At 41.0% G+C, this 19115-nt stretch overlaps 1 protein-coding gene across 3 annotated transcripts in view; it reads right to left on the minus strand.

Moving 5' to 3' along the window:
- Positions 1-19115, minus strand: part of LOC104657356 (phosphatase and actin regulator 1-like) — a 224333-nt gene that overhangs the window by 174329 nt on the left and 30889 nt on the right. For all 3 annotated transcript variants that reach the window (XM_030928571.1, XM_030928572.1, XR_004056791.1), the window contains one exon: positions 13779-13925. In XM_030928571.1, coding sequence (XP_030784431.1) covers positions 13779-13925 — 147 coding nt within the window. Of the gene's footprint in view, positions 1-13778; positions 13926-19115 lie in introns of those variants that run through there.

Here is a 19115-nt window from a genome sequence, read left to right on the forward strand (position 1 = left end):
AGATTCTCATTTCCCTCTAGTTTTGAATGATAAGTCTTGGCAGCAGAAAAGTTTTCATTTGTGTGTTAACATCTACTTCTCTTCTTGGACCCCTTCTGTGTCTTTTTATTATAACATGTTATTTCTTTTCCAAATTAGTGTTACCATTTAAACTCTGTGTGGAACAACAAATTTGGTATGAATACCTTCTGCTTTGAGCTTTAGTATAAGGTTAAAAGAAATCACATATTTCTCAGTTGGGCTTTTTCTTTCCAAACAATATATTTTATTAATTATTAATTAATATGTTTTATTAATCACTATTCTTATTTTCCTTCTGCCCCCTGCCACCAAAGATCTTAGTTAACAAAGCACTGTGATGATTAAATTTAAACTAAATAGCCAGTTGATGTTTTAGTGAATCATGTACAGTTTTGTCCAAATAAATTGATGAGACACTGACATGACATTAATATTTAAAAGGGCTGCTTATAGCTCTTACTTAGGATGAAACATCTATAATAAATGAATCTGGAAACACAGCAATAGGAGAGAATGAAAGTTATGCCTGATTGAGTAATTATGCCAGTCTTTTCTGTGTTGGCTAAATTCAGTCATTGTTTCTTTCTCACCTCAATATTTTCACTTCATTGTCTTTAATAAGCAGAACCATGGAGGAGGTAGAACGCAGATCCCAGTAGCTATAACTCTGCTGAATTGTTCCTATAATTGGGTTTATGAAAGGACCCCATAGGTGATATATTTCTTTATGAGGTAGCTTTACACAGAAATTGTTCATACAGATCATGTTATATGAGCCATAACCCAGAGGCCAACGAAGTGAGTTTAAGGTTGATTTGAGCTTACTTTGTGTTGACCTGGTATATTTTTTGTGGATGGTTTCAGTTGGTCTTAGACTTAACACATGTTGCCATTTATTTGGCTGCTGTTCTTTTTTTTCATTTTGATTTTATTTTATTTTTTTGAGATGGAGTTTCATCTTGTTGCCCAGGCTGGAGTGCAATGGCACAAACTCAGCTCACCGCAACCTCTGCCTCCCAGGTTCAAGCGATTCTCCTGCCTCAGCCGCCCAAGTGGCTGGGATTACAGGCACGCACCACAACGTCCAGCTAATTTTGTATTTTTAGTAAAGGCGGGGTTTCTCCATGTTGGTCAGGCTGGTCTCGAACTCCTGACCTCAGGTGATCCACCTACCTCAGCCTCTCAAAGTGCTGGGATTACAGGCGTTAGCCATCACACCTGGCCTGGCTGCTGTTCTATGAATCAAGTGGTGACATGGTTTGACTCAGATTTAGGCCGTCAAGACAAACAAGGGCAAATCTTTTATTTCTAGAAATTTAAATGTTCTTAAGATACCTGAAAGGACTTGACCTATAGATGCAAACATGTATATCAACTTTGAAAAACAAAGAAGAATTTTCTAATCCACTAGACAGCAAACCAAGCATCATTTACAGTGATTGCTGGCAAGGCTGTCTGGTTGTTTCATGGCACAGGGAGGAGTTCTGAAGTGAGGAAAGCGTGGTATCTGCAGCGTAAGGACCATCTCTAGCTAAGATTTCAGAAACTACACTAATGATTTATTCCTGCATATTTAAAATGAACTCCTTAATTGAGAGGTTAAAAGACAACTACTTCAGGCATTTTACAGCTTGAAAAACTATTTAGTCATTGTGAAATTTTCCCCAATTGTAACGATGTATGAAGCATCTAGTTTGCTCAAAGCCTATTAACCAAGTGTTATTTATGTCAAATGCAGTAAAATACACCCATGAAAATCATGTGGAATCACAAATCATGGATAACAGAGAAGCAGTGACTAACCAAAATTTGGTGTGGTCTGCTATATCTGTCACAGCTTCAGCCCCAGACAATTGGCTGAAATATTTTGCTTTTTTAAATGAATAAAATTCATAGTTTAGGAGGGTCTTCTAAACTGTCAAATTCAAAGACCAAATAAATAAACAAATAAATAAGTAAAAACCCAGTGAGTCATAAATTTGCTTCTGCCTGTTCTATTCCAATTGAATAACTTTAACCTGGAGAAACTGTTTCTAGAACCAACTCTCCTTACACATGGAAGGCATTTAGAGGTCCCGTGCCAAAACTGTGGGGAGAAATCATTTTTGTTATTGAAAAAGTTGCTTCTTCGCTGATTACAGCCAGGGTCACGAGCAGCTAGAGCAAGGATGTTGCTGGAAGGCAGCGTGGCGTGAAGTCTGGAAGAAATGCAAGGCAGCTGGCTTCACTGCTGTGCAAACTGTGTCATTCTATGGTTAGAGTGGTAGGTAGCGAACAGCCCTACACTTCTGCAGATCCACAGGGGATCTGAAAGTCTCCCCACCTCAGAAAGGAAGGGTTTTCCTTGAACCTTGGGGTGTGTTTTTGTAATGTCAAACCAAATAATTAGGGCATTCAGTTGGCGAAAGAGGGAGAGGATAAAGAAAAGGGGAGAGGTGATTGTAAAAGAAGGATGCTCCCTGGTTACTTGGCTGAGTGTCTGCCTTGGGCTAAGTTGGACTAGCAGCCTACATGGCAAATCACATGGTCCTGGAAGGAAATACGGTTGCTTCTACAGTTGCTTCATGCCAAGTGCCTTTTTGATGACCGTTATCAAGTGAAAAGATGAAGTGAGGTCAGGACCACACTAAGAAGTTAAAAGTGTCTGTGACTCAAAAACGCTTGTAAAATTCAAGCACTGTGTCTCTTACTAATGGAACATAATATCCTGAGACCATATTTCATATAATGATGAGAGTTGACAGTGGAAGCATGGAAATGGCTTAAATGTACAAATTGTTAAATGCTGGAGTCAGTGTTTCTGGTCTATTAGGCTGTATTGAGTTTTTGGCCATGGCAAAGGCAACACTTTAAGGGAAATCAGTCTGTTTCACATTTTTATTTTAGTGCCTTAGTTTTGCCAGAGCTAGGCATCTAAGCTGTCCCATTCATCCAGACCACATCTGTTTCTTGCCTTTGTAAGGCACTTGGCTGTTGGCAAAGCATTTTCACATTTGGTTTTCAAAGTAGCAATGAAAATTAGGCAGAAAGTGTTATCCACACGTTACAGGTTTCACAGGTTCAGAGAAATGATTCAATTCACAAGTAGCAGACTTGGGTTTTGGAACCAGCAGGTCTCCAAATCCATCACAGAACGCTTGTGTCCATTATCCAGACAAGAGAAGATGCTCCACTGGACTTTAGAAAGCTAAGATTCTGTTTGTTTGTTTGTTTGTTTGTTTGTTTGTTTTGAGATGGAGTTTCACTCTTGTTGCCCAGGCTGGAGTGCAATGGCACAATCTCAGCTCACTGCAACTTCTGCCTCCCGGATTCAAGCGATTCTCCTGCCTCAGCCTCCTGAGTAGCTGGGATTACAGATGTGCACCATTACGCCCAGCTAATTTTTGTACTTTTAGTAAAGACGGGGTTTCACCATGTTGGCCAGGCTGGTCTCGAACTGCTGATCCACCCGCCTCGACCTCCCACAGTGCTGGGATTATAGGCATGAGTCACCAGGCCTGGCCCCTGTTGTTTTTGATGTGATCTTCTGATCAATATGTATGGCCTCCCAAACTGAAAGGCTGTGTTCTATTTCTCCTTCCCTTTCTCTTTGCCTCTCTCTTTTCTTCTCCCTGTATCTCTTTCTCTAGACTTCTTTTATTTCCCTTCCCACACCACACTTCCTCTAAGTTCAAAGGATTATTGGAATTTCCAGTAGGTGTTTCTCATTTCCACATGGCCATCTGCAAGAGATATTTCAAGGTTGATTCATTCAACTTTACTCAGAGGATGACCTATTCTTAACGTAAATTTTCGTAACTTTCAGAGTCTGGGGGTGACTTCCTTTCTCATTTGGGGCTACTCATATTCATTCTGTTGCCTAAGTAAGAAGGATTGAATAGGGGTAGCAGGAAAATTTTCTCCTTCTGTGAGTGTTTCTGAATTTGTAACTCATTTGGTCTGCCCTGAAGAGTAAGATGTGGTCATCAGAAAGGAATCATTTTTTAAATTTTTGGTAGAATCCTGGAGGAAGAGAACAAGCATGAAGCAGAAAGTGAAACAGAGGACCTCATTGTCCACTTTGTGCTAACAAACACTCACTATGTGTCAGGCTTTATTCTAAGTGCTTTACACCTATTTAATTATTTGCTCTTTAGAACAACTCTCTAAGATGATTACTATGATTAGTCCTATTTTACAAGTGAGAGAAATGAGGCAGGGAGAGGTTAAACGCGTTGCTCAAGGTCATATAGCCAGTAAGTGGCAGACTGAGGATCAGAACCCAGGAAGTCTGGCTCTATCCTCATAACCACTGTGCTACCTCAGAAAAGAGTGGTCTTTATCACTGCTCCTCTTTCGCTCTTTGCAGGGCCCATGATGACTTCCATGGTCCTGGGTCCTTTTGCCTTTGTGGGCCCCTTTCACTACATGAAGTATTAAAAACTCTATTTTATGACTGTGTGGGTAACAAGACAAATATAATCCATGGGTTAGATTATATTCATTTTTTTTCCTTCTGACTGCAAAAGAAATTAAAACGTCTTTCTTGGCCCCTAAACGTATCATCAGTGTGACCCCACGCCCACTGTGCCTAAGGGCTAGGTCGGTACTTACTCTTTGGGATTTTTCTTTTTCACTTTGACTCATTTCCAGGTAAGAGAATAAATTTACCACACTCTCAGCCATTCAGTACCAAAGTAGGATTTTTTTTTTTTTGCAAATGCTTTTTCTGAGTTTAGAAGTAGCCCCAAGAAATCCACCAATTAAGTAAATGTTTTTCAAATTGTAGGTTGTAAAGTCATTTATGTAGGTCGTAATTAGCATTTTTATAATAAAAATATATTAGAGTGGAGTGGAGTGGAGTGGCAAGGGATGGGATAGGATAACATAGAAACATCAGAGTAATTTGCACCTTAAGGATATTTTGGAGAATATTTTATTTCAATTATAATAAATATGTATGTGTGTTATGTGGGGTGCCATAAAGTGCATTTCTCACAGTGAGACCCAGCCATTTTTTCTTTTTTCTTTTTTTTTTGAGATGGAGTCTTGCTTCTTCACCCAGGCTGGAGTGCAGTGGCGCGATCTTGGCTCACTGCAACCTCTGCCTCCCAGGTTCAAGCGATTCTCCTGCCTCAGCCTCCCCAGTAGCTGGGATTACAAGCACGTGCCACCACGCCTGGATAATTTTTTTGTATTTTTAGTGGAGACAGGGTTTCACCATGTTGGCCAGGCTGGTCTCGAACTCCTGACCTCAAGTGATCCGCCCACCTCGGCCTCCCAAAATGCAGGGATCACAGGTGTGAGCCACTGCGCCCAGATTCAGTAATTTTTTTTTTTTTTTTTTAATACTAGGGTAGGATACAGTCCTAGTTCCAACTCTTCTTTCCTTTAGCAATGTCAAGCTTTAAATGTGACCCCATAGAAAAGCTGGTAATATAAGCTTGCTGTCTTGCGGTAAATCATAACTGTTAATTATACAGGTTTTGAAGTCATATGAAACAGAATCCAAATTCCAGTTCTTTCTCTTATTAGCTATAGTACTTTCACTACGTCACGTAACTTCTCTTTGATTTATTTCCACGTGGATAAAATTAGGATAATAATAATGCCATTCTCATGGGGTCATTGTGAGAAGTAAATTAGAAAATGCTTATAATGTCAACTTAAATATTTATTTCTGGGTTTTTTCTTTTTTTTTTTTAGAAAGTCTCGTTCTTTCACCCAGGCTGGAGTACAATGGCATGGTCTCTGTTCAACGCAACCTCTGCCTCCTGAGTTCAAGCAATTCTCTCGCCTCAGCCTCCTGAGTGGTTGTGACTACAGGTGCGTGCCACCACACCAGCTAACTTTTGGATTTTTAGTAGAGAACTAGTTTCACCATGTTGGCCAGGCTGGTCTCGAACTCCTGACCTCAGGTGATCCGCCTGCCTCAGCCTCCCAAAGTGCTAGAATTAGAGGTTCACACGTCACCGCACCTGGCCATAACTGCTTTTTAAATGTAGCCACTTGGATTTCTGATAGAAGTCTTACACTTGACACGTCTGTCTCTGAGCTCCTGACCAATCCTCCGTTCCCTCAAATGATCCTTTCATCCTTCCTATTGCTCAGGTGAAAACTGTGAATTACTCCTTGCTCTTCTCCTTCTCTCACAACCTACAATCAATCCATCATGAATGTGTACTGGCTATATCTTCAAATACACAAGGACCCTTACTACTTTTCACTGCTTCTGCTGTACCACGCTGATGAGCCACCACCGTTTCTCTGGCTTGCCATCGTAGCCTCCAAACTGGCTTCTCTGCTTCTTTGGTGCCCCTCTCTAATCTGTTCTGAACTCAACAGCCCCAGTGATCCTTTAAAAAACCTGTCAGATGGTGTTACTTCTATGCGCAAATCCCTGCAGTGCTCCACACTTCACTGAGAGTAAAGTCAAAGTCTTTGCAAGGTCCACCAAATTTTGTCTGGTCTCCATTCCTTCTTAATCCCCCTCTTCATCTCTCTTCCTTACTCCTCTCCAGCCACACTGGTCTCCTTGCCATGCCAGGAACACTCTGGTTTAGGTCCTTTCCACTTACTTGTCCTCAGCTCTCTCCTCCCTCTGCTCCCCACCCCATATTGGTATTGTTCATTCTTTTACCTGCACTGAAGAACTGTATTCAAATCCCTTCTGCTCCATGTGGCCTGTCTCGAAATCCTCTTCTCTTCCTGCTCCCATATGCTGTACCCTCTTAGCCTGCCTTATTCAGTTTTGTCTTAACACATTGACTTATAACATACAATACAATTTACTGATCTATTCTAATGTTTCTTGCTCATAATCCACTTTTGGTAGTAAAAGTTCATGAAAATAAGATGCTATTTGTTTTGATCACTGATGTATCCCAAGTGTCTAAAAAATGGTCTAAAAAAGGGCCCAGGTGGAATAAGAGAGAAACTCATGAATAATACAGGTTTTTCTGTACCTTTGATTAAACCATGATTTAATATTCAACCACCTAGTGGTTTGGTTGATAGAGATCTGGCAATAGTGGCCTTTCCATGTCTATAAATGGCAAATGAACATATTGATAAAGTTCAGAATTATCTCAAAACCAAGATGGATATTAAAGTCTCATCTACAGCTATAGCCCAGGTATTTGCTATCAAAGATTCTGCTGCTGAATTGCTAGTTTAATGTATACAAAGGTGGCAAAAAGGATCAATAGAAAGCCTACAGGCTTTTACACCACATTTACATTCACAAATGTTAAACAACTACTAGTGTGATATTATTCCTGTTGTCCTTCAGTAACTGTGTAGAAAGTCATGCTAATCTGTCATCATTCAACAAGGCCATAAAATTGATTTTGTCTTTTATTTTAACTACCCTTCATTATACAGGAGACTTGTAAATTAAAGCAATTAAAATGTCAACATTGCCCACTCCCCCACCCTGAAATCACATCCACTTTAGCACCTACCAAAGTGGGTAAGGAAAGTGAGGAACAAAACATGAAGTACTAGAGTTTCTCTTGTACCATACAATGAAGAAAATGTTATCTCAACTGTTCTTTCAGGCCCTTCTGTTTACACAACACAAACCATTGGCTGTAATGTTCTCCCCTTTTTCACCCCATGAACTCAAGGAGAAAAAAAGCTCTACAAATTGTCTTCTGTTCCCACCTGAATTTTAATTCTTGTACTCTAAAGAACGATCATGAATTCAAGTTGCATATGTCAAAAAGTGACTCCATAAATAACTTTCCATTTTTTTTTTTTGCTTTAGTGTTAGAATCTATGTATGAAAATGTTAATGTGCCTCTGCTGCATTTATTATGACCGGTAGGTGATGAACCTGTCAGTTTATATGCCCATGAAGAAAAAGGGAAAGAAATGTCTTTGTAGTTCATGGCTAGGTCGGTGCTTAAAGGTTAGGATCCTTGTTTCTGTGAATTCCAAAGAGATACTTTGCTGCTTTGTAGGATTCTGCCATTTAGCTGGTCTGCCTACATGTTTACCTTCCCTGGTAATCTAAAAGGGTAAAGGAGAAGTATAGATCTTACATACCTGTTTAATTTTAGTTATAAAGGAGAACAAGTTAAAAGACTCGAAATGCCAGTTAGGAGCCGAATTAGTATTTAGTTTCCTCACTCTCCATTTATTGCTAAAATTTCCTTAATATCTTATTCTATTATACAACAAATATCTAGAGGTCATCAACTGTATTAAGGCTCTAATCCCTGAATATTCAAATTAAAAATATTTTAACTAGTATTTTGTATATAAATGTGCCTATATAATATTCATTCTTCTTTTAACTCAAAAATTTCCATAACTTTGCTGTGATCAAATATTTTCATTCTTATGGTAATGAGGCTATTTTATATGTTTTATACAACAAATAAGACTATCTATAAAATCAGGTATAGTATGTATCCAGTAATAAAGCTAGAGCTAGAAGTATCAGTTATTTTTAGATTGAAGGGGACTTCAGAGACTTTAAATCTAAAACCCTTATCTTAGAGCTGAGTGAATCAAACCCCAAAAGGTTAAATGACTTGCCCATGGTCTTAGGAGAGTGATGCATTAGAATCAAATTCTTCTGACTCTTGCCTCACATATTTCCTATAAAACACACTCTGTGGGATTTTATAGAATTAAATTATGTAGACATATATAGACAAACCAAAAAAGTAATTTACCATGTAGCCATAAGATAATTGTAAATACCATACTTACATGTTTAAAAACAATAATAATACTCTGACCAAAGATTCTAAGAAAATGTAATTACCCAACATAGATTCTGTGTTCGATTTGTTTCATAAATTAAATATTTATGGGAAAGGGCTTCCCATTTAGTCATAGTGTTAATTACAGCCATCCCTTGGTATCCGTGAGATTGGTTCCAAGATCCCCTGCGAATAACAAAATCCATAGATACTCAAATCCCTTACATAAAATGGTGTAGTATTTGCATATAACCTATGCACATCCTCCTGTATATTTAAATTATCTCTAGATTACTTACAATACCTAATACAGTGTAAATGTTATATAAATAGTTGTTATACTGTATCATTTAGGAAATAATGAAATAACTCTTTACATGTTCAGTACAGAGGCAGCAATTCCTTTTTAAAAAATATATCCCATCCCTGGTTGGTTGAATCCACAGATGTGGAACCCATGAATGCCAAAGGCCAACTGTACTTACTTTCTTGTACCTTTTAAATATTCATTACACTATCTGGGGTGATCTTCACTGGTACCATCTTAATGCATGACATAATGAGATTATCAGGTTAGCTAGCTTTAACTATATATAGCACAGAAGGAGGGAAGACTTCCACACTAGAGGCTCCTGGTGAGCTGTGAGATCCATCATTTGAATTCTGCCTACCAAATACAGGAAGCAATAATTAAAAGAAGAGTTTGGGCCACCAAATAAAAGCCAGACCCACATGGTCCGCCTTCAATTTACAATCAGTAACAAAAAATATAGTGAGGAACACATTGGCATTCTTCAGTAAAAGAGTGAAGGAGGATGCCTATCAAAACCTTTAGGTTGCTGAAGCAATCTCAGATCAGCATGGCAATAATATTTACAATTTGCCTAGAAGCAGTTATCATTGCTAAGTGATGATGGCACATTCTGAGCTGTCACTTCTCAATATCATGGGCCTCCATTATTTAGCTAAGTGATAAGGGTGGAAGAGAGGTACCCTGGGACCTAGCTTATAACTTCTTTTGATAGACCCATCCATCCTTATAGGAAACCAGAGCAAGCCAGTTCCGACTGCCATTATCCTCTGGGCCTGAAAGGGTAAAAGAGACCAGTGAAGGCCAGAAACAGCTATCCTTGGTGGACATCCAGAACCAAAACAGATCTCAATTTTCCAAAGAGAATAATTATGCTGGTGTTGACCATACTGTTAATTTAAAATCTCCCCCATACAAAGCAATTCTGATATATCAACAGAAGTTAAACCTCTTTATGATTAGAAAAGGACACATTTTTCTCAATAGTGTCTAATACTGGTTTTGTGTTTTAAACTATTCTAAATCATCAGGATGACTTGCTTTCCTTCTTTTGACATCCATTTAAGAAATGTAAGAAGTGCTTAATTTTTCTACTTAATATAACACTTTCATTCACTTTAGTGTGTAATTATAGAGTTTTTCAGTTTCAGCAACTTCTATGTATCAGGTAAACCTCCATATACTGTCAATATAAACATAAATAGAATACACTACCCTCATGGGAAAGTACTTGCCAGATGAGCTGCAACTCTTCATTGCACTGACTGCAATGCAGTGAATGAATGACTTCATAAGGCAGGCTACACTCTTACAAGATAAATGTCAATGATGTTCATTCTAAGTGAGAATACAATTAGAAACACTTGCTACTAATAGTACGAACAGACTCTTCTGTTCCAGGATGTCCTTTTAACACATTTGAATTCCTTAGGGGAAAAAAATCCCTTTTTGAATGTTTTAAACTTTGATGTGTCTGGGTAACCTTCAACAGATATATTGACTTAATTACTTTTGCATTCATACCATCTTCAAACAATCATCTAACAATGTCTGTGTCTACTAAATGCTGAACAGAAGTTAAAAACCGAGAAAAGGGACTCTTAGAAAAATAAGTCATGGTTCAGCAAATTTCTGTTCTCTATGCTCTCAATTTTAGCTGAAACTTGAAATTAACATCTTCATACATTGATGAAAGACCCACATTTTGGTGCTATTCTTTGACTGACTTGCCACTGTAGGTGAAGAAGTATACCCTTCACTCAAGCTGTGGAATTATTTCTGAAATGATATTATTAAGTACTGTTGGAGATAGGGTGTAGCTAAAAAATGCTTAAGTGCTTAATTAGTATTCAAAATACCCAGTCCACTTTATTTGGCAACTGGACAGATTAGTTTAATGATTTCATGATAGCCAAGTAAAATGAATATATGTATATGTATTTCCTTGAAGCATTGCTAAACCTCTAAAATATCAAACATGGGTTTATGTATAATTAGTGGTGTGGGAAAGCAAATACTAAACATAAATAGTTTAAGCCAATGAAACATTAATCTGGAAAGAATAAACAATAAGTAATTGGTTGGGGGCAGGAGAGGAGTGGAAAGAAAGGGCACAGGACTGCTTCCTTGCTTAAGTGTTCATAAATTGTGGTTAAGACATAAACAAAATTATCTCTATGCCCAGATTATGTAATTTATTGGGAGTGTGCATGCTTCTCTGTTCAGCAATGCTGATAACAACACTAATAGTTTAATTACAACTTGTGGCTTAAGGAGATAAACAAGGCTGTTTGCTTTTAAAACCAGGGGTTACAATTACTCTTAAATGCAGGGGAAAGGCACTTCTGCGAGTGGATCTTACTTTGTTAGGGAAGCAACCAAAAACCAGCTGGAAAATAAACAAAGCCCCAAGAGTGAGCAGTTTGTGCAAAATTAGAGCATAAACGCCCGATTTGAGCAGCGGAGCAGTAGGCGTGATGCACTGCAAATTGGCAGCAAATGTAGGTAGAGAGAGGGATGAAAAAGTTTTTGGTAGCCAGATCTTATGCATTTTCTTTGGAATTCCATCACAGCAGGGAAAGAGTACCCATCCCTCCACTGTCCACCTTACAGTCACTTCCCTGTCTCGCTTCAGCACCACCAAGGGAGGACAGCTCCCCTGACTGCAGTACAGAGCAGGCTGCTAATACCCTTCCTCCTTTAACAGTATCATCTCTGCATTTCTCTTACTGGTGTCTTTCTTGCCACTTTAGGAGTATTTTAAGGGATATATAGAAGGGACTGAGTGCTTGTCTCGCTTATTTATTTCCAGATGAAATAGAGATAAGTCCTGTCTGAGCCAATCTTTAAACTGGACTCCTAGAGCAATTTAACCAGAATAAAAGATTGCAAGTCACTAGGTTTAACCTGGTGACAAAGTGGCTCAATGTAATTGAGTAGTAGCTGAAACTTGAAACTCTTGTTTAGCGCTTTATTTTATTGTTTTGTTAGAAAAGTACTAGTAGAAGGTAAACAACCTTTACTAAATGCTGCTTTGGCTCTATTCCTCCTGGGCTAAGCAAAGGGGTTAATAGACTAATTTCCAATATCAGTGGGTTGGGAAAACAATCTTGCTCCTAAAAAAACTTTTATCGGTCCTTTGTAAGACCCTTCACAACCATATGCTGAATCTGGAACACAGAAGTAGGGGATTAACAGTTCCAAAGTGTGAACCATGGAGTAATACAGCATGCCATAGAAAATGCCAAAGCTTCCTAAGTAAACTTGTCTTGTCTTCAGCTCCAAAGCCAGAGGCAAACATTTAAGAAGTGACAAGATATACATGATTAAAACAACAAATCATCAAGACAGGAAAATTATATTCCAAGGCAGTTGGTCACTCTGGCACATTCAGTTACCATTCTTCCAGCCATAAGGGTACGGTTGCTTAGTCAGTGCATCTTGTTTTTCTATGCAGTTTTCTCTTTTGTCGAAACTTCTCAACAGGGCATAAAATACCCATCATCTGAAGGTTCTCTTTGCTCCAACACATGCACCATGCGCGCTCGCGCGCGCGCGCACACACACACACACACACACACACACATACACACACACACAGTTTGTTCGATTTAGTCCCATTTCCAAGAGTTCAGTTTCCTAAAGCAAAAAGTATCATCTGCTTTTTAAACTTATTTTGAAAAGTAGTCTTCAGGAAAATGCCCTCACTTTTATCGTAGTTGCCAGAATAATACGGGACCTTGGAGAGGAAGAGAAAACAAACTAGGACGGAAGCTTAGGAGTCATTCAGAAAAGGCAGAGCTATGAAGTTAGTGGTGAACAACTTCTTCCCAGTGATAGTGACCACACAGGTGTAAGGCATTCTAGAGGCGAGTTGGGAGCAGCAGCAGCCGCAGAGAGAGCAGTAGATTCTGGGCTTTTCTCACTGAGTAACCTTCAGTGGACTCAACTGAGGCATTTTTTGACTCTGAATCCCTCAGTCCTCCTTTTGTTGCTTTCCTTCCCTCCTTCCCTCCTTCCTTGCTTCCTTGCTTCCTTCCTTCTTTTCTTCCCTGGCACCTCACTACCTTTCCTCCTTGTTTCCTTCCTTTCCTCCCTATCTTCCTTTCTCATTTCATCTCTCCATGTACCTCAGTTACCCTTTTCACTTAATTCGATCTGGGCCACTTTGGGCACCAGTTCCAGAGACAGCATCAAGTCACCTAACGTGCATTCTCCAGACCATGCTATTATGACCAGCACGGTAGCTTCCCAGCTGCCCGGTGCAAGGAAAAGGTTCCGTTCCTGGCGGCCAGCCCCGCCCCCTCTCCCCACTCCAACACCGCAACGGCGGCGTCAACCCGTCAAAGCCAAGAGTCTGAATGTCACCAACAAGTTCCACCCCATAGTAGCCGCGCCAGCCAACCTCGCCCGGGGAGCCTCGCCAGACCCCGCGCCCACAGCCTGCGCTCGGGCGCGCGGCCCGGGCTCCGGGTTATTCCCGGGATCACTGTGGTCACTGACAGCACTTCCTCCTCCCAGTGCCGGGGAAGCCCGCGTGGGACTCGGGCGGATTCGGGGTTGCACGCGCCGCCCTCCCCCACCTCACAGCTCATACACACGCCCTCTGCGCACCGGAGACACAAAGAGCGCGAGTGCTGAGCGCCCGACTGCAGGGGGCGGCGGGGAGGGCGCCCGGGAGGGGCGAGGGCGCAGCAGCCGGGGAGGGAGGGAGCAGGGCGGAGGCGGGGGCGCGGCGCCAGGGGCTTCCTTACCTGCCCCCAGGTTAAAGGAGATCCTGGCCTCCGCGAGGTACGGCGTGTCGCTCTTGGAGCGCACTCTCCGGATGGGCCGCCGGTCTATATCATCCTCCGAGGATGCCGCCATTAATGTGGGAGGCAGGAGCAGGGTCGCCCGGCGAGCTGAGAGGGAGAAGGAGACGGAGGGAGAGGGAGAGAGGCGGAAGGGGGAGGAGGGGAGAGGAAGAGGCTCGCACACGGGGGAGGGGGAGGGGAAGGGGGAGGGGAGAGGAAGGGAAGGAGTGGGGAGGGAGTGGGAAAGAGAGGGAAACAGGGGGAAAAACGAGGGAGAGAGAAAGAAAGAGAGCAAAGGAGAGAAAGGGGTGAAGGGAGAGAAAGAAAATCCGTTAAGGATCTGTGGACTGGAGCAGAGATCAGGCTGTCCCTGGCTGGCGCCCGGGGCTCCCCCAGACTCCTCTCCCAGCCACAGGGCCGAGGGGCCAGTGCTCTAGGCTGACACCCCGCCTCCCGCCTGCAGCCCCAGTTTCCAGCCCTTGGCACAGATAGGCTCATGCGAAAGGGACGACTCCAACGCAGAGATGCCCAGTCAGCACTGTGCCCTCTCCCGCCAAACGCGCTTACTCTGCCCAAGTGCACACTACAGTCTCCTTCGCCCACAGGCTGCTCTGTGTCAGCGGGCCGCGCCAACAGTCCCAGCTCCCTGCGTGGAGTTACCACTCCTGGGGTGCAAGCCCTGGTCCCGCTGGTCATGGAGGAGGGCATTGTGCCCAGCCCAGCCCTCTCTACTCCCTTACTCCCAGCCAGGAGCTCAAATAAAGATAGAACTAGATCTGAAATCCTCAGAAGTTTTCTTATCTGCCCCCTTACAACTTAGAGGTGGGGAATGGAGGAAAATTGTCTACAAGTTTGGGAGCAGTTTGGCTGTAATGTTTCTAGAGTTGGTGTTTTGAATGTAGAGTAGGCATATGTATGCAGAATTGAGTGGCCTTTTCTAACCACTAACTTCTGGGATGTGTTTATCTCTACGTAAGTACTCATTCATTTTAACCGAATTCCTCTTTATTTGGTCACTTAGAGCACACATAATAGTGTTTGGGTTGGACTTGTAACCTCTACAACCTGGCACCATTGTTTCTGCAGGAGAGGTGATCAAGGGGACTTTACATTTCTTTGAATGCCTGCACTACCACCTGCAACCCTCCCTGTAACACAGCAGAAGAACCTAGAAAGGTTTCTAGGGTGTGAATAAGAATGATTTGATGCTCCTGCTGAAACTATTGATGGGCTAAACCCTTTCATGTTTGTCTTTCTGCAGCGTTAAGTACTTAGTCTTTTTGTGGCCGGAGTTTGCCACTCTTCTATCTAGTAAGTGCCCACCTGGAGTACACAGATAAATCTTACTTTGGTTCCCTCCCTGCTACAAAGGGCATCTCAGTGTGGACTCGGGGGAAGTGCTAATCTGAGTGTGCAAGCCCTCCCTCTCTACTTCAGCGGTCAGTTCTAATTCTCCACTTGCCTTTTCTCATTCTAGAATCTTCTTCTCTCTTCATTGGTCTTTTGCCTTCACACATGCACAGTAACTACTCATTTTAGGAAAAATATACTTGCCTTTGGCCTTGCTGCTTCCTCTGTCTGTACCATACTCGTTCCTTCCCGTTCTGTTTAACCTTCCCATGGAACTCTTGGCCATCAGTCTCTGTATTTACACTCCAATCTCACCCTTTCATCCCCATCATTGGTTTCTTTCCTCACCACGCCACCAAAGTTATTTTAAAAGCCTTCCATCAATGTCCTAATAGTCAAAACTAATTATTTCTTGGCTTCTCTGAAATACTTAGTAATCCATCATTCTTGAAATAATCCCATCCTTTGCTAGGCTATCTCCCTAATCTGATTTCTAATTGTTGGCCAGTTCTCTGTGTTAATCTGAAACTGCTTATTCTGGCATTCAGGGCCCTCTACAACCTGTCTTTCCCATCCTCATCTCCCATTATTTACCTCCAGTCTGCTTGGAGCCACCCCAACAAAGCTGGCTCATTTTTGCATCTGCACCTTAGCTTAAGTGACACACCACAAATTTCTTACCTATAATCATTTCCTGTTCTCTCTCAGAAATGTGAAGTGACTAGCTCATTAGTTTTTGGCATGAACCCACCATATAGTAATGAAATGTGCAGCAGTTTTTTGTTTGTTTGTTTGTTTGTTTGTTTGTTTGTTTTGAGACAAGGTCTCTCTCTGTCTCCCAGGCTGGAGTGCAGTGGCATGACCTTAACTCACTACAGTCGTGACCTCCTTGGGCTCAAGCAGTCCTCCCACCCAAGCCTCCTGAGTAGCTAGGATTATAGGCATGCACCACCATGCCCAACTAATTTTTTTTTTCTTTTTTGTAGAGATGCGGTCTCAATATGTTGTCCAGGCTGATCTCACATCCTTGGCCTCAAAGGCTCCTCCTGCCTGGGTCTCTCAAAGTGGTGGGAATACAAGCATGAACCATCACAGCTGGCCAAGAGCTATTTTTGAATAAAGTAAAGGAAGAGAGGGAGGGACAGAAGAAGGAAGAAGAAAAAAAGGAAAAGAAGCAAAGGAGGGTTGTGAGTACTCATAACTAATGAGTGGCTGAACTGGGGGCCAAATCCACGTATGCCTGATTTCAAATCCTATGCCCTTAACTAGTATTTGGGTTTGCTAAGTATATATATTTGACTGATTAGCCACCTTTCAGATTCACTTTTTTATGACATATACCTCATTATTATGTCTCATTTATCACTGTTAAACATAGTTTTAAAGTGAAGCCCTCCTCTTCCAAGAGGTGCAACAGAGTCCCACGGCTCATCAAATGAATTATGAACATTAATACTTTTAAAGGACTAACAGGCTGTAAACCAATCTATTGGTTACAGTCAGGTTCAGGTTCTTAAGGAAGTGCAAAATGTGAGGAAATAAACAATCCTAAATCCTGTATAAATGGTGCCTCCTGTGAATTAATGCAATGTATTTGATTGTTCAGAATTTGGAATTCCCCATTCTTTTGTACTCTCATTCATCAGCCACGTCTCTGGAAAAATGATAAAGTCATCTGGAGAAATATCTACACTTAGCTCTACCATTTCAGAGAAATACATCTTTGAATTTCTGTTTCTTATTCATTTAACATTTTAGAGGATTAGTAACTTAATATTGCTACCACTTTAGGTTTATCCTTCTTCAAAGGAGTTTAAATGCACTTTTGTATTATTTCATTATAGGCTATTTTATATTGAAATAATTCCAGATAGCTAAACTTTTGACAAAAATGGGCATAGAAATACTACATTTATCTCCGTGTTCTTTTTGAGACAGGCCCTCGCTCTGTCACTGAAGTTGGAGTGCAGTAATGCAATCTCGACTCACTGCAGCCTCCACCTCCGCAGGCTCAAGCAATCCTTCCACGTCAACCTCCTAAGTAGCTGGGACCACAGCTACATGCCACCATCTAGCCTGGCTAATTTTTGTAATTTCTGTAGAGACAGAGTTTTGCCATGTTGACCTAGCTGGTCTCAAACTCCTGCTTTCCAGCGATCCACCCAACTCAGCCTCCCAAAGTGTTGGCATTACAGGCCTGAACCATTGTGTCCAGTCTTGAATTTTTTTTTTATCACATTTTTATTTCTAATTGTTACCTTCCATTTCTTGACTTGTGTGATTTACTTTCTTTGTCTTTCATCTAATTTTTTCTATTCTCTTTTTACTTTGCCTTTCTCTTCTCATACCCTTCCTTAGTCTTCATAACAGTTCCACACAGAGTCAGTCAGTCCCTTTTTATGCATCCCCTGCTACTCTATACAAAGGACTCACTTTTATGGGCTTGTCCCAATATTTCCACATTCTTTAATCTCTGGCACTCCTTTCATATTCATGACCTCTTATCATAAAACATCTGGCTGCATGACATCAGTGGAAGAGCCCTAGGGGCAGGCATCAAGATGGTAGGTGTCACTGCCAGTAGTACCGCTATCCCACCCAAGTGACACTGGGCAAGTCACTCTACCAGCATGGGTCCCATTACCTCCACTATAAAAATACAAGAGTCAGATATCATGATCTTAAAGGCACTGGCTAACTCCAATACTCTAGTATTATTTGTAGCTATTCTTGTATCTTTGCTTTTCATAAATATCTGTGGTGTATTTTGTCTCTTAATCTAAGAAAATACATCAGTCCTTTGTAATGAATTATATTTAGAAAACCACATGCCATCCATACTTCTACCCAGGTGATTTCCTATTTTTTAAGTCTATTTTATGTAACTCTGCATCCTTTAGAATCTATTTTTCCCTCTTATGCTGTTTCTATCATGTGGCAACATCCACATGATTGTTTATATGTGTGCATATGTGGATCTTGGTGTCTGTACAGAAGCATTGAATTCAACTGTAACCTCAATGACTTCCAAATGTAGTTTTTATGCACCCACCCAACCCTGCACCGCCACCCATGATTGCTTATTTCTAAATATGACTCCTGACTTGGGAAGAAGGCATTTTCTCTTTTCTTTTCCTAAAACCAGTCAACATTTTAACACTGTAGACTCTTAAATGTATGTTAAATCCAGAACTACAGCCAAAGAAAAAGAAGCAGCCCAATAGAATGCTCAGGAAAATTATACTTCATACACATCTGCTATGGAAGAGGATGGAGGTGAGAAGGGGAGGGAGAAAGAAGGATGTGATATTCCATCCCCATTAAGAAAAATTTTCAAGTGAGTAAAGCTTACCCTTTAAAAATATTACTCAAAGTGTGTTTCTAGGACACCCCACATCAGAATCACTTGCAAAACTTGTTAAAATGTCCATTTTGCAGGCCCCTAATCTGAACCTACTGTATCAGAATTTGAGGAGATGGGACCTGTGTACCTAGATTTTCCAAAGACTCTCAACTCTATCCACTCTCACCACTTCTATTTAACATTATACTGGAGGTCCTGGCCAGGGAAGTAAGGCAAGTAAAAAAAAATTACAGATATAATGATTGGAAGGCAAGAATAAAATTGTTATTAGTCATTTATGTTATGATTTTATACCTATAGAATTCATAAGAATCCACAGACTGTTAGAAATAAGTAATTTTCACAATGTCATTGATATAATGTCAGCTTACAACATCATATTTTTGCTACTTTGCCTACAGAGTAGCCATTCTTTTATTCCTTTGGATTCTTAATAAACTTGCTTTTACTTTACTCTATGGATTTGCCTCAAATTCTTTCTTGGGTGAAATCCAAGAACCCTCTCTTGGGGTCTGGATCGGGACCCCTTTCTGGTAACATCTTCCTTATGAACCATGACGGGATGATACTGAGAAGACTCCAGA

This window comes from Rhinopithecus roxellana, chromosome 4, assembly GCF_007565055.1.
Source record: "Rhinopithecus roxellana isolate Shanxi Qingling chromosome 4, ASM756505v1, whole genome shotgun sequence".
Classification (NCBI taxonomy): Eukaryota; Metazoa; Chordata; class Mammalia; order Primates; family Cercopithecidae; genus Rhinopithecus; species Rhinopithecus roxellana.